The sequence below is a fragment of the Panthera leo genome, chromosome B4 (assembly GCF_018350215.1).
Source record: "Panthera leo isolate Ple1 chromosome B4, P.leo_Ple1_pat1.1, whole genome shotgun sequence".
In the NCBI taxonomy this organism is placed as follows: Eukaryota; Metazoa; Chordata; class Mammalia; order Carnivora; family Felidae; genus Panthera; species Panthera leo.
Genome location: NC_056685.1, coordinates 29,824,813 through 29,848,955, shown reverse-complemented (window position 1 = coordinate 29,848,955; position 24,143 = coordinate 29,824,813). Strand labels below are relative to the sequence as shown.

General features: G+C 41.5%; 2 protein-coding genes across 5 annotated transcripts in view; both read left to right on the top strand.

Annotated features, from left to right (window-relative positions):
- The first annotated feature begins 7,576 nt into the window (after positions 1-7,576).
- On the top strand, positions 7,577-8,541 carry LOC122225320 (proline-rich protein 2-like). Its single transcript, XM_042948264.1, has 3 exons — positions 7,577-7,656; positions 7,715-8,019; positions 8,411-8,541. The coding sequence occupies exons 1-3, from the start codon at positions 7,577-7,579 to the stop codon at positions 8,539-8,541; spliced, it is 516 nt and encodes a 171-aa protein (XP_042804198.1).
- Positions 8,542-8,577: 36 nt separating this feature from the next.
- The window catches only part of NRP1 (neuropilin 1), a 137,893-nt gene continuing 122,327 nt past the window's right edge, over positions 8,578-24,143 (top strand). For all 4 annotated transcript variants that reach the window (XM_042945308.1, XM_042945307.1, XM_042945306.1 and 1 more), the window contains exons 1-2: positions 8,578-8,944; positions 12,391-12,565. In XM_042945308.1, coding sequence (XP_042801242.1) covers positions 8,872-8,944; positions 12,391-12,565 — 248 coding nt within the window. In that variant the 5' untranslated portion in view covers positions 8,578-8,871. The remainder of the gene's footprint in view (positions 8,945-12,390; positions 12,566-24,143) is intronic.

Here is a 24,143-nt window from a genome sequence, read left to right as displayed (position 1 = left end):
ATTTGGATAAAAATCTAAAAACAAAGGAAAGCAAAACAAACACACACTGTCATCCACCATAATAAAAATGAAGAACTGAAAGTTTGGTAACTGGTCACTCCCAAACAACAAAGAGACTGGTCTGCTGAATAGTGGACACTTGTGGCTTCTGGTGACCTGGCATTCCTTCCTACTTCTTCCAGGAAACTAGAGACCCTCTTTTTCTTTTGGAGACTGCCTCTCTGCACTCCGTCTATCATGCGCCCTCATGCCCACAGCTCTGGTTGGGCAAGTGACCCGAGATGACGAACAAGAGGAATCCATCTCCCTTGACAACTGTCTGCTCCAGGGATGGGCACATAAACCAAGGAGATCCATCTGGATTTTATGGAAGGTAAGTACATATTTTGGGAGAGAAAGCCTACCTCTGAACCCTTTCTCTACTAACACAATCTACAAAGAAGGAAGCTTTAAGTATGGACTTGCTATTACCCTTGACACTGCCTGGAGAGTGCCCGTTGGAGAATGAAGCCAGCTCAGATGAAAACACACATATCCTGCTGATTGGCACCAATTGAACCTTTGGCCTAGCTATGCCTGAGGCTAGGTCCACATCTTGATTTCCCAATTAGGACCATTAAATCACTTTTTTGTTTAAGCTAAAACGGACTGACAAGTGACAACCTTGATTACCCCTCATCAACCTGGAATTTAGGAGATGCTTCCTTTTATACCTGACAGGAAAGTTGCTGTCTTATATCTACATAATAAAAGATATTCACCTGACATGATCAGAGCTAATAGGAACTACACAGATATCAAGAGTTGATCTGTTTCCTACAGTAGCACCTGTTTAAAAACCCAAGGCAGACCATTTCAAACCAAGGTCCAAAGAATCTTAAAAATCAATGAGACAAGAGTTTGCTTAGGCAGGCAACATTAAATTTGAGTATGTTTGAGTAAATCTGAGAATGAGTTAAATTTGACTACATCCAGTCCGTGTCTCAATATAATTCCAAAGTCTGAGATATCACAAAGGAATTTTAAAATCCAATGGAGAAATATGCCTTTGAATGCCAGACTAGAGACAATAGCACAGTGTGAATTTAAGATGCCATTTGACCTCATAAAACACAAGCTAGTGGATATTTTATGAATTTTCTAAAGAATAAACCAATTGTGTTAAACTTATTTTATAGTTTTACTTCTATCTTCCTTAAGATACAAAGGAACATCAATTGGTAAAGATAAATTCAGAACATCAATTTCCCACAGTTTATTCCATCATAGAATTGCTGCATAATCTTGCCAAATTTGAATTCTCCATGTATCTTGGTTCTTCAACCTGTGGCATAAGAGGGAGAAATGATCTCTTTAGAGGCTGGTGAGACCCAGGTCCACTTTGAACTCTGAATGCAAATTGTAAGTAGTAAAGTTCTCATGGATGCTTGCTTTTTGTTTCTTTCTTTCTTTTTCTTTTTTTTTTTTTTTTTTGCTTTTCATTTCAAAATGCAAGCCCATATATTTTGTTTTATCACCTATCGCTTAACAATTTTGCTGTCTCAACTTTTACATTTCTATTATTTTTAATTTCTACAACTAAAAGTTACACCAACAAAATTGAGAAGAGAAAGTGCAGGAGTGTCTCTTACTAAATATTTTCCCTTCCTGTCTACATTGCTATTTATTGTCCCTGCTGAAGTGTTTATAGCATTTGTGCAGGAGGAGAATGTGCCTGCAAAAGGTAACTTGTTGAATGACTAGTCTGAGGAACTTTTACAGTACAAAGGTTCCCCAAAGGCTTCCCTTGTTCTGCATGCCTTCCTCAGGTCATACAAACTTTTATGTGGCATTAGGACAAGTCCATCAAAGCAATGAATTTTGTAGCTGAAAATCAACCAGCAAGTATATGTTACCTCTTATATAGGAGAAAAGGTGCTTTGACAATCTATTGGTTTAACATAATAAACTGAAGGAAGAGGGCTTGTTGAAAATGATGCCCACTGACAATAGTCTATCAAATACATTTGACTGAACTATCAAGGCAGGAAATTGTATAACAACTCAAAGTAAGCAAAACAATCACCTATGTATCTATGGAAAGTGTGTGCAATATTGTTGTTGAATCTTGACTTTCCAAAGTTGAAGAAACAGTTTATTTCACATGGAATATCCAAACAAGCAAGTCTGTGGATGGCTTCTATAGGGTGTAAGTGAACATTTAAAATTCTTCTTTGGCCATCTCCAGAAGGATAAAAGACAAAGAAGAGATTGGGTGGGAGTGGAAGACATTGCAAAGAGTTATTTGGAGTGACACTTTCCTGTACATTAGTAGACACATTCATTAATTTGTTATAAATAATAGTTAGAAAAATTCCCTTTTATTAAGGCATTATTAAACACCTACTTTGAGTCACTAAAACTGAAATAATACCATGAATATTTGATTACTAGGTCAGTAGGGGTTAAGCAAGCTTTTATGTTTCATGGAAGCCAATTTTTCTAGGAAAAGTGTCCCTAGTTCAAATTTTCAACCTACAAAATTATCAAAACAACAGGAACAGCTTCTCTGGTCAGTCTGTTCTTCATTCCAATTATGCTCATCTCCAGAGACTTTCAATACCTCTCTCTCTCCCTCTTATCACATGGGACATGAGAAAATGGAAGACACTGGAGAGAAACTGTCCCCTACCAGGACAGCAAACCTCCATGCAATTACATCCACCAGCTCCTCTTTCCTCACATGGCTATGACAGAGAGGCTGTGCCTTATTTTCAATATCTTTCCCAATACTAGATTCTACCCATTGGCGTTCAAGAGTGTTCGAGAGCACCCATCTTGAAAGCAAACAAGAAAGAGAAAAAAATCAACCTCCCTCCACACTTCTTCTTCCAGGGCTATTTTCTGTCTCCCCCACCTTCAGTAGAAACTTGCAAACAGAATTATCTTTGCTCATTGTCGCTATTTCCTTACCTTCCACTCATTCACTAGCCTCCTCCACGCTGGCCTCTAGCCCTGTCCCTCCATCACTCCACTGGAAAGACTATTGTCAAAGTCACTCTCAGTAGTGATTGGCCACTACATCCAATTGCATTTCAGTCCTCATCCAACTAGGACTCTCAACAGTATTTCAACTTGCTTGTCTAGCATTTCCTGTTTGAAATCTCCCTTCTACTTGACTTTTATGACAATATACTCTCCTGGTTTTCCTTCTACTTCTCCAGCTGCTCGTTCTCCAGAACTTTTGTTGAATCACCCTGACAATCCAGTCTTTAAATGTTCCTCAGCATTCTGTCTTGCTCTCCTTTTCCAATTCCCTTAGTAATTTAATCCATTCCTTCCACTTCAATTACTAAATTCTTATAATTACTGGATTGTAATATCACAATCTATTGCTACATACCAAAGACTACGAATGTATATCTCCAATCCAAACCACTCCTCTGTATTCCTACCTCATTTGATTGTCTCAAAGACACTAAACACTAAACCTGGATCAGATCAAACTCATGATCTTCTTTCCACACTAGTCTTTCTTCCAGTGTCTTTTGCCTGTTTGAAGACTATCACCACCAATTATGAAAGCCATAACCTTAGGGGTTGTCCTTGACCACACCCTCTTCTTCATTAGCATAGCCATTTCACCATCTGTCCTGTTATTACACCTTCTAAATACACCAGAAATACATCTTTTTCCAACCTCCACTGCTATGATCTTTGTTCATGTTCATATTCAGATTCTACCATAGTTACTTCCTAACTGGTCTCTTGGCTTCTTCCCTTATTCTACTCTTAACCTATTCCCTACATAGCAGCTGGAATCATCTGATATGAACACAAAACAAAATTAAATTCTGCTAACATAAATTCTACAATTCTTAACTGTGGGTTTGTTTTGTTTTGTTGTTTTTGTTGTTGTTTTGATTTTTGTTTTCAACTTTTAAATTAGTTTTTACTAGTTTTTTTTTCAAAATTCCTTAAAATTTTAGTTCTCTGTATAAAACTATGATTAAATGTTAAGAGAGAACTACTTCCCTGTTTGATTGCTCAAATTATATTTTATACATTGTCCTACTTAAAAACAATCCCTTGGAAATTTTGAATATGTTCTCTGTAATGTTTTTATTGGTCTGATGAGTGTTTCTATTGGTTATTATTACCTTAATTTTCCTAATTAAAAAATAATTCAATAAAGGCAGAACAATCTAAGAATATTCTTTTAGACAAATAATACATAATTTTCAAATTCTAGCCCTGACCTCTAACACCAAAAACTGTTTTAAATCCGATAACATGCTTCCAATTTTAGCATTGTCTTCCTGCATCTTGTTATTGCATGTACTGTATTATAACTTTGTCTTAAAACTTTAGATGGTAGCATTTTCTCCAACATGTGAAGAATTTTTAAAGTAATTTTTTATTTACTTAATTTTTTTTTAACATTTATTTTGAGAGACAGAGACATAGAATGAGCAGGGGAGGGGCAGAGAGAGAGGGAAACACAGAATCTGAAGCAGGCTCCAGGCTCTGAGTTGTCAGCACAGAGCCTGACACGGGGCTCAAACCCATGAACCATGAGATCAGGACCTGAGCCTAAATTGGATACTTAACTGACTGAGCCACCCAGGTGCCCCTTAAAGTAATTTTTAAAAGGCCAAAACTGAAAGATAAGAAAGTAAAGGTTCATTTGTTTATTTTCTTCCTTCCTCTGCCAATCCAAATTAATGACATACCTGTGGATGAGGTCCAAAAGACACCTCCTGAATAGCAGAGTCCTTTGACAGAAGTGTCATTTGTAATATAATTTTAAAAAATAGTAGTAGGGACTCCTGGCTGGCTCAGTAGGAAGAGTATGCAACTCTTGATCTCAGGGTTGTAAGTTCGAGCCCCATCTTGGGTGTAGAGATTACTAAAAATAAATAAATAAACCTAAAATAAAATAAAATAATAGTAAATTAATTTAAATTTAAGTTTCTAATCTTTCCCCAGTTTCACTTCTTCCATCCTTACATTTCAAATGTAGGTTAGCTCCTGCTAAAAATATGTTGTTTTATTGCTTTTCTGAAATATGTGGGCTTGGTGCTTTAAAAAACTTGCCTAGACTTGATATAGTTTTGAAATACCAACCTCAATCTCCATATTGCATCAACCTGGAATACTTTGAGGAAGTTTGTGGCTCAAATGGCCCTCCCGGAGCAATGGATCTCATCTTATTTCTGATAAATTGATGAGAGCTTGATGAAAAGAACCAAACATTTACCACCCAGTCTATTCTTAATGGCGGGCAAAGATTCCAGCCCTGCTAGGGAGGTCTGAGTCCCTTATTCCTCTGCAGTTCCAGTGTGGGAGTCTATGGGCCTCGGTGTTGCCCACCCAGGGCCTCCGCCTGGCATTCTGGAAGTATGCTCCATGAATCTTCCCTTCACTGAAACTGGGTCCTATCTAGTCTGGGGATTTGTGATGTCAGGAAGAGCGATGTGTTTGTGAGATCAAAATAAAATCAACCTAGGAACACTGCCAAATTCTTCCTCTGTCTATCACTTATTCTCATATAAAGGTCGGTCTGTCTCCCTTGCTGGAGAATTGCGGAAATCTAAAACTGACCCTCTTCAGCACTTAAGCGGAATCTAACAGCAGAGGAAAGAGGTTGTTAGCAAGGACAATTTGCTCTGTACCAACCCACTAGCTGGCAATTATCAATCAGTGTGGTAGGGCTCCATTCCCCAGTACTGTGTAGAAACTAAGAAGTCTAGAAAAGCCTCAGATCAGGTAAGCCCAGAAAAATCAGAGGCAGAACTTAAATTTGATATTTCCCCCCAGCACTTAGTGCAAGTCTTATTAGTTGCTTGGAGAAAGCCTGGCTAAAGTGTTCACCGGTGAGCAAGAGAGAAGACAGGAGTTTTTTTTGTTTTTTTGTTTTTGTTTTTGTTTTTTTCCTGCGTGTTGACACGCTGGAGGAGCCCTTCCTCCGGGAAAGGAGGAAGGGAGCCAGAGGGGGCGGCGAGGTTGCAGAGTGGGGGTAGTCCCTCTCTGAGCGTCTGATGTGGTGGCTTTATTTGTTAGCGCGGTGGGTCCAGGCTGGGAACTGCACACTCAGCAGGGAAAGGGGAAGAGAGATTGGCGGCAGTTTTATAAAAACAATACAGCTCAAGTCTCCCGCGTGTGCCCCCTCGCTCACCCCGCGGAGGCACAGTCCGGTCAGAAACGGCTCCCTGGAGCGAGTGCGGCCTCCTAGTTCCCAGTAGGAAGAAGGCGGGTGTTTGCGACTGGAGGACGCCCTGACCGCTGCACGCCCCTCCCCATTCCCCTTCTCTGTCAAACCGCCAGGTTCTGAGAGGCGCCTTTCTCTCCGAGCCCGGGACGGAGGTCGCTCGGGGTCACCCCAAATCTGATGATGCCGCTCGCCCTGCGCAGCTGGGGCTTGGGACTGGCGGGGGTGCGCTGGAGGCAGAGAGGACACGGGGAGGAGGCGACGTGCGCCTGTCGTAGCCAAGCGCCGGGGCTTTCCTCCGCAGCGCCTGCTCCCCCGGGTCTGCGCTGGGCGCGGCTGGCGCCCTGGTCTCGCCTCCCTCCCGCCCTCCCGCCGGCCGCCAGGGCCCCCGGACGCCGGGCTGCCCACCGCCCCGCCACTGTCCCTTCCGCTCAACCCGGGCATTTGACTCCCGGCCTCGTAGCGCCACCTCCCCACCCAGCGCCTCCCGGGGGTCCGAGAGCCAAGACTCGGGAAACTGATGAGGGGAAGGAGGCGCCCTGAGGCCGAGTCTCCAGCTTGGAGGCGGGGGCTTCCCGCACGCCCGCAGCGGGAAGGAAAGCTGGACCCGGAGAGAGCGCGCGGTGAATGCCGGCGCCACGGCTGCACCTCCGCCCGGCCACTAGCCCGCCGGCACCCCGAGGGGCGCGCGCCATCGCGCGTTGCCGGGGCCGCGCGCCTCGGGCTGCCCTCCTCCCGTCCCGCCCCTAGTTCTTCCGCCAAAACCCTTGACCAGAGTCTCCTGGCCAACATTCTTAAATCTCTTTTGCCAGCTCTTTGCGCCAGGTAGGAATAAAGCTCTGCTTTCAGGGTGTGTGAAGAACGCCTATTCCCAGAAGGTGTAGTGACCTTTTCACCTCCCGCACGAACTCCTTGGGAGGGGGGTCCGAGGGCATTTACCCTCTCAAGGGCCTGATCGGTGGCCGAAACGTTTGTTCCCTATTCTTGCTATCCATATCCTCAGAGGCCTTATGCAGCAGTTCCGGGAAAGCCTTTGGGGATGGAACTGGGGGGCATCCAGTCCACAGTGAGGACGCGCCGCCACGGGAGGTGGGGGTGGACAGGAGCTGGAGGACTGGCATGACAATTGCCTGTGGCCTGGGGCGGGCACCGTGCGAGCCCTGCCAAGAGCCCTCCTACCCCGCTACCGTTCTCCCTCCCAGCAGAGGCACAGAAACGGGGGCCCCTGGACCCCTAATTGCCAACCCCCGGGAACACCTGGGCTCCAGAGAGACAAGAGTCTGGGCGGGGTCGGGCGACGGCTGCCCCCTAGCTGAAGGCGCACCACTTCCCACCCTCCCGCGTTCCCTCTGTCCCGCAGGAGAGGGCCCCAGATCTCAGTTAACAATGGAGCCCCCGGTGCGCGGCGGGCACCCGGGCACCACTGGCGCCCGGCAGCGCGCCCTGCTGCGGGACAGGGAGGCCGTGTGCGGCTGCAGCACAGCCTCGCCCGCTCGAGTGGTCTGATTCGGATTTACGTGGCAGCGACACTGTCAACCCTTGCCTGGCTCTGTGGTGCGTCTCCCACTCCAGCCTAGCTTTCCCGGGTCTCCCTCGTCCTGGCCCGGAGCGCCAGGGGAGCCCTGCTCCTCCTCGCCCCAGGCCTCGGGCCGGCACAGCGGGAGTGACCCGGCAGGCCCAGCGCTCCTCGCCGCCGCGGGTCGGGGATTTGAAGTTGCTCGAAGCTGCAGCCAGCTCCCGGGCGCGCCGCACTCCTCCGCGGCCGGATCCCGGGGATCCTCCACCAGCTGCCGGGCTCTCCCCCGGGGGTCCTGAGCGAGCGCGCAGAGGTAGGCTAGCCCGACCCAGTCAGTCGCTGGCACCGACCTCGATGCTTTCTTTCCAAACACACACACACACACACACACACACACACACACACACACAGACGCCCTGGGCGCAGACCCCCCAACGCCTCCCTTCCCGTGGATATCCTTCAGGGCCTCCGGGAGAGACCGACAGACGGACGGGGAAAGCACACGGAGGGAAACTTGTTCCTTCCAGTCTCCTGTCAGGCAATTACTGGCGAGCCTGTGCCGGCAGAGGGGAGGGAGGAAGCGAGGGAAGGGCTCCAGAAGGGGAGGGGGAGGACGAAGGAGGTGGGGGAGGCGGGGGTGCAGTTGGTGAAACTCCTCTGTCTCCCGCTCATCTTTTCATTGCGTGCTCCTCTCCTTCGCGCAGACACCCCAGACCTCCCCTGGGCGCCAGCTCCTCGGCTCCAACGGGTCCAGAAACAAGCCGGATTTTTTTTTTTTTTTTTTTCTGGAAATTGGCTTTGGTGTGTTTCCCTACCTCCCTCCTCCCCCGTCTAGCCCCCCCTCCCTTTTTTTTTTTTTTTTTTTTTTTTTTTTTTCTGAGACATGGCCCGGGCAGTGGCTCCTGGAAGAGGAACAAGTGTGGGAAAAGAGAGAGGAAACCGGAGCTAAATGACAGGATGCAGACGACTTGAGACACAAAAAGAGAAGCATTTCTCTCGGATCAAGGCATTGCATCGCTGCTCTCCTTTCTCCAAGACGGACTGAGGATTTAACGGCTCTAGGCGGAGTTGAAGCTCTTCAGATTGTTTAGATTCCCCGCTTTGCTCTATTTTCCCCGCACGTTCTGGTTCTCCCGCGTCTGCCTGGGGATCCGGCGAAGGGAGAATGGAGAGGGGGCTGCCGCTCCTCTGCGCCGCGCTCGCCGTCGCCTTCGCCCCGGCCAGCGCTTTTCGAAACGGTAAGTGACAGGCGGAGGCGCGTGTGACAGCGCGGCGCCCGGGCTCCCCCGCTGCCCGCGTCCGGCCGGGACTCGGGCTTCCCGCTCCAGCCACGGGACTCACGCGGAACTGCCGGGATGCACCGGGAATAGCCACCTCCTGGGCGGAGGAAACTTTTGTCCAGGAGGAGAAATAAAAAAAATAAGAACGGTCGGTTCTGGGCAGGAAGATTTCAAGTCCTCCGCCTCCCTCCCGAAGTTGGTTGTTTGGTTATGGGGGTTTTCCTACCTCCGTTACAAGGCAAAGCTGCCTACCTTCCCAGATCAGCACACCAATTATCTTAATAATGTTTCCTCCCAAAGGCAATTAGATGAGACTCCCTTTCAAAAATCTGATGGCTGTTGAAAGTTAATGAACACTTTGCCGGGAGAACTTCCTGGTTGTTTTGCAGCTCTTTGAAACCATCTCCTCTGGTGGGTGCCTGCAAGAGATAGCGGCTTTGGGGTTGCTGGACCTCCCTCCTCTGTCTTTACATATCGCCCCTCATCTGTCTGAAGTATGAATGAAAGTTACATAGTGTCAATAAAGGAATCTGATATATACAGTGTAAGACACCGGGATATCTGAAAATCCCTAACCTAGCTACAGCTTCCACTTAGCTTCTAACACCACTCACTGCTAAGTAAATGAAAGAGTGCTGGGATATAAACAGTATTCTGTAAACTAAATAATATATTTTAAAATGTGATCTGGTTATAGGCATGTTTAACTTACACTTTAAAGTAGGTGAAGGCAAGGATATGGAATTATCTTTACAGTAATTCTTCAGCAATTATTATTAACTATTTATCAAATATTTACTTTTGTCTGGCTTAGGTTTCAATCAAAGTAATTAGGAAAAAAAAAGAACACCCACTACTTACTGTGGTATATTGTTTTAATAAGAGGCCACAAGTGGAGGGGTTCATACCAAGAGGAATTTAAATCACGTCTTTATGATAGGAGTTAATCTCTCTAATATGCTTTTTGGAGGTTTTGTGTTTGAAGCAATAGATTTCCCCCAACAGCCACCAAGCAGTGTTCTAAAAGAAAAGCTTAGAGGTGACACACACACACACACACACACACACACACACACACACACACACCTGTAAATATGGAGTTCAGTTTATTAATGAACCTGAGTTAGTGGCATCTTTCTATTATCTGGCTGGCAAGGGATGAAAAACATTCTCCTCCAATTGAAAGAGGTCAAGTGGTTAGACTTTAGAAATTACAGTAACCCAACCTCTGCCCTCTACAACTCCCGAGATTAAGTCCTTAGTAGGGATATTCACAGGATGGATTCGTAGCCTAATGCAAATAGCTTCCAGACTTTAGATTGTGAAGTCCATGGAGATATATATATATATATATATATATATATATATATATATATATATATAGTATATTTTTAAATTTTCTTAGCAGAAATCTGGGGAATGCTGAGAACCTGAGCTCCAGTCTGTGAGCTTGCCTGGTTAAAGCCATGTTGCTATGCGTTCAGTGACCAGAGCCAGTAAATGCCTCTGTAACACAGCAGACCTCTTAAAGCCATGTCCACCTCCACCAAGTACCAGTGTCTGCTAAATTAATTCATTAACCTTATTTAGGTCTAATGGTCCAGAGTCATTAGAAATTGCTCTTTCTTAATCAACTGTTAGAGAGATTTAACAGAGCCAGGGAGTCTAGCAGTCCACATTATCTTATTACACTGTCACTTTCTCAGAAGTCACAGATTAAAGAGCTCTGGTGTGGTACCGAGTCTACCTAAATGTCTTCTGAAGTGACTCTGTGGAGTGACTAGAAACAGTGCTGTTTTATTTCACTCCTCTTACGGATGCCAGACACTGCCATGATGTTTGTATAGAGCTGGATGAGACTTAATGAGATGGGGTCACTTTCCAAGTTTTCTACACATTTGAAATAATGGAAAAGCCTCAGTAGAATCACATAACAGAGTCCAACATGATCATTAGTTGAGATCCTGAACTCTAGTTGCAACATTTCTTCTTGGCAAGCCTTAAGCTTTTAAAAGCCAAGGCAAAGGAAACCAGTAGAAGGGTACCCCCCAGTCTAAGAAACAGGGTCAGAAACATCTAGCAATTGAGAAAAACAATGTGATTTATATTGTCTTCTTTTTAATTTATGGGAAATGATTTCTGTAATGCATGTAGCTTTATGCATTTTTGATGTGCACTTCATCTTTCATTTCCATTTGACCTGGTTTTCCTGTAATAAAATTCTGTAGATTTATAAATTCATGCTGAGAGCAAAGAATGCCATTCTCTTTCCACAGGGAATCTATTAGATGCAATATTAAAATCTATATATACCATTACTGAAAATTTGTGATTGATAGGCTTATATATTTCACTGCTTTCATACCTATTCCTCTTACATAGTTTATGCACCAAATTTTTATTGCTTAAAATTAAGCATCAATAAATGTGGCAGCATTTCAGGCTGAGACTCTCCAGCATGAAATCCATCATAAAAAGTGACAATGAGAATCTATGCTGAACAATAAAGCAGCCCAGTGACTGGTTTATTTGGCTCTCAGTGAATCACTTCAGCATTTGGTTTTTGTTTTTGTTTTTTAAATGAGGGCTCAAAACTAGTTAGCTCACCTTTCGCAGAATGTGAGACTATGGCTTACCATACCCGGACCTCATGTGTGGTAGGATTTTTTTTTCAACATATAGGGAATTAGAATTAATGCTGGGTGGCTATTTATTTTTCTTTCTGCCCAGTAGCTTTGATCTAGTCTCTAGGACTGAACAACTTTACTTGGAGCGGTAGAGCAGAATTATTTCTGCTTCACCAAATACACTTTGTTCTCTGTTGATCTGGATCTCCAGAGCAGAGATAACTCAAAATCACTTAGATTTATGGGCAGATAAAACAACAACACAAAAGGTTTGGCTTTAAGCCAATCGAAATCTTGGATGACAATCCCCACTGATCAATGACATAGACCAGGCTTATCATCAAAAAGCCACACAAGGGGTCGAATCACTTCTTTTAGTCACCTTCCACTCAGAACTTGCTACTTAATGCGATTACACTTCTTGGGGGATAATTAAGTCTAGTAGAAGCTCCCTGGGGACCATGTTAACATCCATTGAGAGGATTTAATGTTTTTAACGCTAGAAGACCTTTTTTCTTGGGAAGGAACTTTGTGGGGGTAAGGGTGGAGTCCTGTCAGATGTCAGTCTACTTTTCTCCTGTGCTAACCTTCCTGGGATCAAAGAGTGTTCCTTGGTGGGGGGTTGCTATCAGTGCCACCTGAAGGGCCTGTGGGGACCTCTTGGAGTTCCCCCTACAGAGTTGTGGAATGTTTAATAACCAGTAATGTTTGTATAAAGCTAGAATACCTAAATGGTTGTCAGGGAAAGATGTTATAAAAATGTTATTTTTATTACAGATAAATGTGGTGATACTATAAAAATTGAAAGCCCAGGGTACCTTACATCTCCTGGTTATCCTCATTCTTATCACCCAAGTGAAAAATGTGAATGGCTGATTCAGGCTCCTGACCCATACCAGAGAATTATGATCAACTTCAACCCTCACTTTGATTTGGAGGACAGAGACTGCAAGTAAGTGAGAAAGTATTTGAACAGGGCACCACACCACCATCTAGTGGTCATGGATGCCTAAGGGGGGAAGTCTGTGTGTACAGTATGGGATATAAATGGATCCAGGAGGGATTCTGATCTAGACCAGATCATGTATCAATGGTATGGAAATTAAATTATGTTAAGTAATTTCTGAGTTCCCCAAACTAGCATATTATGTTTAAATGTATAATCTCTCAATTTTTTTTTTCCTGTTAACACTTATGGTTTCAGAACTCTTTTGTTAAGAAATGTATATTTACATTTCTTTCTCTCTTTTTTTTTGTTCCTGGAAAGGGGAAGAACTAGAAACCCAAACTTTCACTTCAGATTTTTTTTTAATATTGTGGGATACTAACATATATAGCATCAACAGATGATGAGGTTGGGTATTTTTTAACAAATCTGTGACACATTTTGTGATTTAAGGACTGAATCTTATTGAGTTTGACATGACAAAAGCAAAGTGTCATTGAATAAAAATAAGGCATATAGTGTAAGCTGGATGAGGGGTTTTCGTTGTAGATTAATGATTGCAAGTGTCTTATGGAAAATGCAAAAAAAAATGTTAATGCATAATGAATACAATGGGGCTCAAATGTAAATTATTATTTCATCTATCTGCTTTCATCTTGCTAACGCCTTCTACTGTGAAGTAAATAAGCATCAATTTATGCCAGATTTCCTTATTATCAAAATATCCTCACTATAGATACAGTCTAAATTTTATCTCTTCACTTTATATGAATGAGCTAGTGTGTGGGTCTTGCTTTGCACAGTGTAGAAAATGTGTTTTAACATTGCAGGCAGCAGTCTTCTCAGATCCAGGATTTGCTCTTCTCTCTGGACATCCACGAGACCACCTGTCTCTGTCTTGTCCACGTTACCACATTCTGCCACCCTGCATGTGATGTGTTCTCCAGACACTTGAACCTGAGTATCTATCTTTAATGAATGTTTGGACAACGAAATAGTTTTAGCCAAGGAAAACAATCTACTTAAATCTCAGTTCTAAAGTGTTTCTCGGGGACCAATATGTTTTCCCAAGTTTTAAAATGGATCAGTTTGATATAATTTCATACGATGTGAGTAGGCTATGGTTTCCATTGGATATGAACATTATTATGCAGGCACATTCGTTATTAAAAATGTTCTATTTGCAAACACATAGCCTTTTTAGGGAAGAACAGAGTAATATGAAAACGTTCCCACCTGTAGGAAGTCCTTAACGACCTGTTGAGTTGGTGGGGTAAACTAGTGTTTCATGGGCAGGGAAATGAGGTCATCGGACTAATTCAACATTCTGGTACCTAGAGAATTAGCATACATTCATACACTGTTGATCAATTTCCAAATAATCAGCATACACTAGAGTGTAAAAAAAGTATGCTGATTCCAATTTAATCCTTGTTCTGTGCCTCAGGGCATTATATTGACTTCTTAATCTTATATGAAAGTTGCCATTAATAGAGTGTTCCAGTGACTGCTAAGAAACAGGGAGTTTATTGTTGTTGCCAATATTCTGTATGGTGGTTTTACAGCATCAGTCACCTAGAGAAGCTGGATATTTGTTCTCTCTTTCATTTTATTTTGTTTTATTTTTTGCTTTTTGAAAATATTTAAACTGCTATAAGAGATATTTTTAAGAGATGGTAAAACATGTTCAAGTAATAACATTTTTCCAAAGATAAGATGCCATTACATTTTAGTAAACTCATGTCTACTAAATCCTGATCTGAAAATCATGACCACAACTGCATATGATATAATAGCTAAAACATTCAAAATAATCAGTAGTCAGTAGCAATGGTGTGCTGGTAAGGGTTGAACAACTGGTTCTTGGAAGGGGGTGGGTCAAGTCCTCATTTGTAACATTTGCCAATTTCTGTAGTGTAAATATTCCCACCATGGCCAGTTTCAAACTATCTATGTGATGTCACTGTATGCAGACTTGCAAAGAGACGTGCATGAGGGGTTCTTGTGAGCTGGTGCAAGCTGGAGTAGAAGTGTATGAAGGGGAAGCCAGTCAAGTGAGTTAATATGTGTTAAGTGCGTATCACAGTGTCTGGCAGGCAGTAAGTCTGCAATAACTATTTGCTATATCATAATGGGAGGTGGAGGGTTGTGGAATTGGAAGAGCACTTTTTCAATGTTCTTTCTTAAACATGACAAGAAAAGGGATAATTATAATTTATAGCAAGGGAAAATTTTAGTGATGTCGACAAGGTATTCAAGAAACTGACATGACCAAGAAGATTGTTGCTGTTGTTCTGATAGAGGCGAGACTTTTCAAGGCTACAGAGTGAAGTGGTTTCTTAACTGTAGCGAGTAGGGATTTGTTCTCTGTGAAGGTGCCATCTCCTGGCCAGCCTTGAAAGGCTGATAATGTTTAGCCTGATGAAGTCAACGGAGATGATGGCATAGAAAAATAGCTTTGTGCCCTGTTTTGAAGTGTTGCTACCTGATTGTTTTATCAATAAAAATTCAAAAAATGATATAGGAAGAGCAGCTTAAGACATTGCTGTCACTATATTTTCAGGCTGGTCCATATGTGACTCCTGGTCACTGTTGCACGTTGCAGTTGAGATATAAGTGTAGCACAATTCTGACAATCTTTTGTGAAGGCTGTGAGAATAATCTACAGCTTTAATTTAAAATTAAAATTCCCTACAAAAATGAAAAATACCAATAACCCTTGGGAGAACAAATTCATAGGCAAAAATTTTTTGTTGGATGTGCAAGAGCATAGTTTCTTTGTTTTTTACATTTTAGTGGGTTTGGGGTGGGTTTTTGTTTTTGTTTTTGTTTGTTTGTTTGTTTTTTGGTCATTTATAATAGGCTCCTTCCAAAAACATATTTGAGTTGATACAAAATTAGGTACAATAAACCAAATACAGCGAGCTGGCAAGCTTTTAGTTATCATTCCTGTTAAGATCAAACTGATTGTCTTATTTGAGATATTTAATATCTTCCCCTGTTTCAGCTACATTTTATATCTAAGAGCAGTAAAAAGTCCAATGTCATTGGGTTATTGGCAAGATAAAATAGGGTAGTGGCTATGAAAGCCCTTTGAAAAGTTAAAAAGCTTCCCTCAAAAGAAGTTGCCACTGTTATTATGATACCTTTAACAACTTGGTGATGGTTAGAACATTTAGAAATATGAAACTTAAGCATATGTCAAACTAAATACATAGATCCAGTAATGGGATGATCCACATAAAATATACCTGGCAATTTCTCTTGAAGCTTTCTAGTATTTGTACAGTCAACTTCCACCATGTGAAAGTTTAAGAAATCAATTCCCTAGCACATTTGCTTATTGAGGAACATCCTTAAAACCCAGGTAAAATTCTTTTTGTGGAGTGTAGTGATGGATAAGTAATTAAATAGATTAGCTCTGGTAGGAAAAATATTTACTTATTTAAATTGGTATTGTTTTATTTATAATTAAATTAAAAACTATGTGATATTTTTTAACAATATACTAATGCAGTATCAATTTTTCATGTGAAGAGCTCCAAGACCAACCCAACACATAAGCACTATGAACCTAACCTTACAAAAGGTTTTTAGAATGGATATCAAGGCGTTACTTCCTTAGGGAAAATGGATGTGCAAGTTTGTGCCTGATAATTTTAAAATGCAACAATCTATGCTTCAGGTTGCAGTATGAAAGTCAGGTTTCATTACTAATAAACATAAAGACATACTATTATAACTACCAGAGTTCTTTTATTGAACAATGTATAGTATTGATCAATCAATCAATCAACCAATAGAGCAGTAGAGAATCTGTCTGTGGCTAACATTGCACTAAGACGTTTAGCTAGAATTACCACCTGGTTTTATTGTTATGTTGATAAAAGAGAGGTGGCTAGAGAATATTCTGAAGGAGGAGAAGGTATGGAAGGAATGTACCAGTAAAATCCTCCATACCTGTGAAGTGTCAAAGCATAGTTACAAACAGAAAAGAAAGAAAAAGGCAACCTGCTGAAGTGTTTTTCAGAAAACAGTGTTCATTGTGACCTGTAAATGGTTTTCAGCATTTACATTGAGCTAGTTAGCTCTTACTCAGCTACAGTTTTCTTCGGTGGTAAAGCAGACATCTTGAATCTCATAAAACTTTATATCTGCATAATAAACAAGAATGTCATTGATACAGTAGTTAGAATTTATGGAACTTTTCCGGTTTCCCAGCAATGCAAACTATCAGCATGATAATTTATAATGGGTTGTGACAAATACTGCTGAGCAAAGAGGTGTGTGATTACATTCAGATCAGATGTCCTCATCTAGGGAGCAATAAAAATTTCACAGACTTTGGGTTAAAAACATTAAGAAAATGAATGTGGAGCTCCAGAAAGAGTCTAAAAAGGTGGTAGTATTGGAGGGAGCAAACTCAGTAGTGGTCTTCTTACTGACTGGTTCCTGGCTCCAATGGCTGATTTGTCAGTTGCTGTTTTGCAGGATTTCACCAAGACACAAGCTAACATGGTACAGATGCTTTTTTGTCTATAAGAGATTTGTAATCTGTTCTTTGTGTAACCAAAAGTAGGTTTTTTTTCTAATTCAATGGAATCAAAGGAGATTTCACTCTTGTAACTTCATGTGAAGTTTAGTTATAAGAAAATTCTAACTAAACAGAGATAATACTCAAGTTTGGGCATTTTGTTGGAATAGATCACACACTGTTTCTTTAGTGCCACTTTTAAAATTACCTAAGTTATTACGAACTTAGAAACACTGGTCATTTCATTTATTTTCATAGACTATAAACTCACTGAATGAAAATTAATGTTATGCTAGTTTCTCAGGTCTGATAATTTCCACCAATTTAATTATCCAATGGCCACTTTGTCATTTATTGCCAATTTGGGGAAGTATAAGTTCCATTTTTGGTTTCCCTGAGTGCTATTTTCTGTTTCAGTCTTTTCTTATTTTCCTTTGTTCCACATGGGGTTTTTTTTCCCCAATTAATTTTGATTTTTTTAAATGCTGCATTAAAATATTATTTATCTTGATTGGTAAGTTTTTCATTTTTTTGTTTTTGAGGTGAGTGCCTTACTCTAGTCCCAGTCGTGCATTTGAGAGCATCACTTACACCCAGACAAAGTCTTTGTTTTATGGAAAACAGTATTTTAAACCAAAATACTTCTCCATTTTCTATATGAAATATAGAAGTATAGGTTCTTTTAATTAAGGTATGATATGTATGTAGAAAATACACACAGTGTGAAGTTTGATAAAATTTTATAAGGTGAGCACATCCATATAACCAATCCAAAGTAAACATTTCCAGCTTCCTATGAAGAAGCCCCTTATGTTCGCTTTCAGTCACTAGCCTTTAGCTTTTTAAGGATGACTACTATCCTAACTTCTGTGATTCCATTTCTATAAATTTCAAAGTCAGACAAAACTAAACTATAGTCTTAGAAGTCTGTATGCACTATCCTTCAATATGATAAAACTCTTTGGAATAGAGATAGAACAATGCATACTATTCCCTTTCTAATAATAATAATAGTAATAATAGTAATAACAATCATACTGAAGTGTACTCTAATATTTTTTAGTAACTCCTGTAGAAATCTCTTGTATTTGTTACATATATTATGCATATGTTAAAATATACACAAAGTTTTCAATCTGGAGCTTGCTTTAGATTCAAGGCAAATGCAGAAAAATCTTCCTTTGCTTTACTTTTCAGTTTTTCATTGTTGATTTTCATCCCAAGTAACTTCCTGACATGGTCAGTGTGAGAGACACCACTCAATTAAAAACTTTTGAGTGGATAAGAATGAACCCTTCTTAGAACAACTGCTGGCCAATGTTGTTGCTACCACCTGCAGCCTCCTTGGTTACTACTCAGGCAGATAATTATCTACTTTCTTCCTTTTGATTTTTTTTTTTTCCATTAGCACTGATTCAATTTGAACAAAACCCCATGTGTTTAATAAAATTAACTTTCTTTATTATTTTTTACTATAAGCAGTCACATTTGATCATAATGAATTTTGAGTATTATAGGGTTGTTTCGCGTTAGGCATTTTGGTAATTTGAAAGAAGAAACCTTTATGAGAAACTAAAAGAGAAGGTTAGTTGAAATCTTATCAAATTGAATCAACATGTGCATGGCATTTCCAACCAGATTTCACTTGGGGAGCAGACACTTAAAAATTGATCCAAATGAGACATATGCCTTCAGCCGGCATGCATATTCTCAGCTCCTTTCTTTCCAGCATAAAACTTGATACTTGCATGCATGCTGACATACTCCAGCAGAAGCACACACACAAACACATATGTGCATGTGTGTGTGTGCTTGTAAAGGAGGCTACAAAATAAACTTAACTAATTGCTGTTGTAGTATTCATCAAGGCTGATCATTAAGCCCAAAGAAGAACAAGAGACAAGATTAGTGTTCAGATCAGGTTCCAAATGCCTCTTAATTGGGTGTTTGTAATCAATCCTGATTGTAGGAGTCAGTGACTTGGCAGAACATAGCACCTCAAAAAAAGATTTTTCCTGCTATTCTGTGGTTGATAGAACTGTGTCTAGTATCTAGGTCAGTTAGGGATGGCATGAGGTCAGGATAACTCTCAGATTGGCTGTGAAGCATGCCAAACACATTATGCTGCTTATGTTTGAAATCACTTAGTCTTTGCAGTTAGCTTAGCAAATGAACTTCATTCATTCAGAACTCTACTAAATTCTGCAGAAGAGCAGAGAGGAAAAATAATCTTTTGGCTTCTGTCCACTCAATTGCCTTGTAACTTGGATTCTTTCCTGATCACACCCAGGTCTATATTGTACACATTTTATATCTTATTCAGTCAACATGTTTTTTTCCCCTTTAATTTAAATAGTTGATAGAGTGTTTAGAAAGTAATGGTCATGGCTGGTTCTTATTGTTGGGTCCTCACTCCATGCCTGCCATGGCACTCACTAAGCACTATGTACGTGCACGGGATGTCACTTAATCTTCCTATCATCCCAATTTTACAGATGGCAGCACTGAGGTTTACAAAAGTTAGACTGAGCCCAAATGCTCAGCTGCTGCACCAAATCTCTTTCCATCTTTGTGACTGATGCGGCTTGTGATGTCCCTTTTGAATGAGAAAATTCTTATGAAGGGTTGCCACCTTATCTTTTATTCAAGTAGCCATTTTCTTCTATGAAACACCTCACACAAAACTTTGAATACAAACCAACTAACTCTGGGGAAGGACTCAGTTTTGGAACTCTCAGTTCAGATTAGTTAAGAACCGCTAAAAATGGTGCACAGAAACTTCACACCAATTGGTGATTTTCCACTCAGTTAAAACTTGCCTTGGGGTTGGGTGGCTTAGTTAGTTGAGTGTCGAGTCTTGATTTTGGCTCAGGTCATGATCCCAGGGTTGTGGGATTGAGCCCCGCATAGGGCTCCACACTCAGTGTGGAGCCTGCTTAAGATTCTCTCTCTCCCCCTTTCCCTCTCCCTGCTCACTCTCTCTCTCTCTCTCTCTCTGTCTGTCTCTCTCTCTCTCAAAAATAAATAAAAAATAATATAAAACAAAATAAAATAAAATGAAATTAAAGTAAAGTAAAATAACTTGCCTTAACTTGGGGATGAAATCCTGGGGGGGAAATATCTAAATTCTGGTCCCTTTGGTTGGTGGAGTTGGAAAGCACAAAGCACATACAAACACAATATTTATGTAAAGCCTGATAACCAGGCAGCACAAGCGTTAGATTTATGCAATTGGTTCGGGGGACATGTGAGATCCCAGCTGGGTCCAGGGCTTTTTCGCAGGCCCAGAAGGCAGCAGGATGCCTAGTCTTCCAAGCATGGCTCATTTACTTAATCTCAGGCAAATGTCAGGAAAGTTTTGCTCTCTCATGTCTTCCCTGTCTGTAAAGTTTTGATACTTCTCTTTGCCATCATGACTCTGTAAGGGTTAAATGGAGAATGTTTGCTCAGGCACTGGATTCCTATGAGAAACAGAAGAGTGTTTTTTGAGAAGAAACAGATGCTCCAGAGTATTTTGTTTTTATCTGGTCAGATACTTGTATAATCAGCTGGCCAGGTTGGAGGTGATGGCTTGTTGCTTCTGATTGACTGGCATGTCACAGAGAGAGCAGCCAGTCCCAGGCTGAAAGAGGATGCTGAATGTCTCCTTATTCAACTTCTTAAATTTCTTTAGAACAGCCAGAGGTGCCAAAGGCCAGTCAATATATTTGTGATTCCAACTTCTTGCCTGACTCTCCAACCAACAGATGCTATGAGCAGGGAAGCTATTGTGTGAAATATAAGCAGTCACTGAAATGGCATGGAAAAAAAATTAAATGTGCTCAAAATCTTGTTCTGAGAGAGATAACTTTAAAAAAAATTGAAGGCACTAGGGATGCCTGGGTGGCTCAGTCGGTTAAGCATCCAACTTCAGCTCAAGTCATGATCTCCCTGTTTCCTGAGTTCGAGCCCCACACTGGGCTCTGCACTGTCAGTTGTCAGCGCACAGCCTGCTTGGGATTCTCTCTCCCTCTCTCTTTCTCTGCCCTTCCCCACTCATGTGCTCTCTCTCTTTCAAAATAAGTGAACTTAAAAAAAAAATTAAGAGCACTAAATTCCCAAATTTAAAGAAAAAAGAACAGGCTCTTGACCCAAACAAAATAAAGGACACAAAACCCCACAAGCATGGTAGCTTGACTTCATCTCGTTTGGGATGATGATTTTTAGACAGAGCAATCCCTGGCAAATGAGACTGATATTTTACCTTTTATCTCAGTTCATACCTGCCTGTTCATTCTTGAATAGCTTGAGAAAACAGGCGTTTATTTGTAACACAGTTGGTCACAGAAAAAGATGATTAAAATTTTAATTTCTGGATCAATCCACTGTTGAAAAAATTTCAGCCACTAGAAATGACAAATTCTCATTAGTTCGACAATGAGAGTGCATTTGCATCTCTCTCCTACCACCCATCTGTTCAGGTTCTTCATTGTAACAGTACAGGTAAAGGTTGGTCTCCCCATTGGGTAGTGAACTCTTTGGAAGTAGACACTGTGTCTTACTTTCATTTCTACTCTCTACCATCCCCACAGTGCTTTGCACATATAAGTTAGTGGAACTACACAGCTGACTTTTCTTGAAATTGAAGTCTGGAAAGAAGAGAAGAGAAGAAAACAATGTTGCCCTGAGTAGAGTTCACAGTGGGCAGTCTGGGGGACAGACTAGCAAAAGTCAGTGAAGGGAGAGCAAAGGAGCAATTCTGGTAACTGTCCAAGTGGGTGTTCTCTTGGTCTCAGTGCCAGTTTTTCGAAAAGACATGATGGCAGCCACTCCCCAGACACGGAGGTGCGTTACCGAAATCTGGCCAGGTTCCCCCTCCTCCATCCCCACCTGCCTAGTCAGAGGCATCAGAACTGGAACTTTCTTTGTTTTTTGTTTTGTTTTGTTTTGTTTGTTTGTTTTAATTTATTGTCAAGTGAGCTAACATACAGTGTAGTCTTGGCTTCAGGAGTAGATTCCGTGATTCATCCCTTACTGATGACACTCAGTGCTCATCCCAACAAGTACCCTTCTCAATGCCCATCACCCATTTTCCCCGCCTTCTCCAACCCCCCACCCCCATCAACCCTCAGTTTCTTCTCTGTATTTAAGAGTCTCTTATGGTTTGCCTCCCTCTCTGTATCTTATCTTTCCTTCCCTTCCCCCTATGGTCTTCTGTTAAGTTTCTCAAAGTCCACATATCAGTGAAATCATATGATATCTGTCTTTCTCTGACTGACTTATTTTGCTTAGCATAACTTTGGAGTCTCAGTTCCCAGCCACACAGGCAAGGCTGGCTGATCAGCTGGGGAGTGATCAAGCAGAAGGTGGGGGGGGGGGGGGGCAGGGGTTAGCCTCTCATACATGTACAGCCCACTGCTCTTACCCTGTGTATGTTTGAAATGCATTTTAGCCCTGGTTCCACTGGAGCCAAAACATCACCAGAACTGCCCTAGAAGCGTCTTCCCTTCTACAAGCGGTAGCCCGTAATTTCATTTTTCAGTGAAGGTTGTTGACCCCGGGCAGAAGGAAGAGTGAGGTTTTTTTATAGAACTGATTGGATTTTCTTTCTTTCTTTCTTTCTTTCTTTCTTTCTTTCTTTCTTTCTTTCTTTCTTTCTTTCTTTTGAAAAAGTTTTATGTTTTCCTTATCCTTTATTCCATTGCCAATTTTTTTGTCCCTGAGCAACTGTTAGGTTATCTTGGTTCAGTCCGTTAAGACATCCTCCTTTCCCTCCTTAGCGGATCTAGCCTCATATCTGGTGTGTGTTAGTTCATTAACAGGAGCTGGAGATTTCTGATTGTCGGGGGAACATGTTAGCAGCTCCTGTGAAAAGTGTTCTGGTGAGGATCAGGGGCATGGAGTATAATTGCACGTCTGCCCTTCATTTCCATCTGTGAGGCAGGACACAGGGAAGGTGGGCGGGGTCACAATCTGTGAATGGCTGGGTTGTGGCGCTGTGAATACTGTGGTTTTCACAACCTCAACCAGTGCATCTCAGGCAGATGTAACAACATCAGGCTCTGATGGAGCAACACAGCCTAGACATAGCTTCAATTCCTCTTTTTCCTTCTCTTTCTGGAGAAAAAAAAAATTGCTTTCCTTCCTCTACCTATCTCGGTGACACAGTGTTGATGAGATAACGTAGGTGGAAGTAGCTTAGGAATACAAGAGAAATATGTTAAATAAAGCCTAGGTATTACTATAACAGGAAGTGCATCCGCAGGTTTTGTTCCTCAAAATAAGTTCAGACTGTAAACAATAACGTCTGCATCCTTACGAGGAGGCACTTATAAATATTTCAAAAGCACTGCACATGTCTACAATGGAGATAGTATCTCATGCCCAGCATGTATTCAGCAAACAAGAATTTCTGAACGTTCTTATACTAAGTTTGGCTGGATAAGTGGGCTATAATTGCTGTCTTCTAAAACTCTGGATGGGTGGAGTTTCTGGAAAAATCTCATGGAAGATGCTATCTCAATGTCACAGACTTGATAATAAAATTCATGGCTTTAAAAACATAATTTTCTCAAGTTTGCCTGAGGACTTATAAATATATGGTACATTCAGACAGTAAACCAGCCAATACTTTATGTACAGCAGGAGCCAATATCATGGTGGCTGTTACAGGAGGGATGCCAGTCCTTTCCGACCAGTTAACCAAAATTGTGCCAGTCCATTCATGTCCACAAAAGAGGAAATTAGACGGATTTTGTGTTAGAAATTTGTACAGAAAAGCAACTGGGAAAATACATGTCTTTAAATTGATGATTCATTGCATTCCTGTCCCTGTCCCTGAACTTCTGGTGGCCCCGAGTCTTTTAACTTTGCTGTCTCCTTCCCCTATTTCTGGTTGTGAGAGATTTCCCAATCGTGAGGAGATGTCTCGGTGGCTGTGATGAAAAGCACGTTCTCAGGAAGTCCCTTGAGAGAGTGGCAGAGGAGAGATTGCTGTTTTAGCCCCCTCTCCCCACTTCACCCTCATAAATGGCCTTAGATGATACAGTCATATCTGTAGCTTCTCAAATG

What these genes read in the sequence shown, in the direction of transcription:
- LOC122225320 (XM_042948264.1), top strand. Translation starts at nt 7,577, where the DNA reads ATGGAGCCCCCGGTGCGCGGCGGGCACCCGGGCACCACTGGCGCCCGG. An exon ending in CTGCGGGACAGGGAGGCCGT is followed by an intron (nt 7,657 to 7,714) that starts GTGCGGCTGCAG and finishes TTTACGTGGCAG; the next exon opens with CGACACTGTCAACCCTTGCC. An exon ending in TCCTGAGCGAGCGCGCAGAG is followed by an intron (nt 8,020 to 8,410) that starts GTAGGCTAGCCC and finishes TCCTTCGCGCAG; the next exon opens with ACACCCCAGACCTCCCCTGG.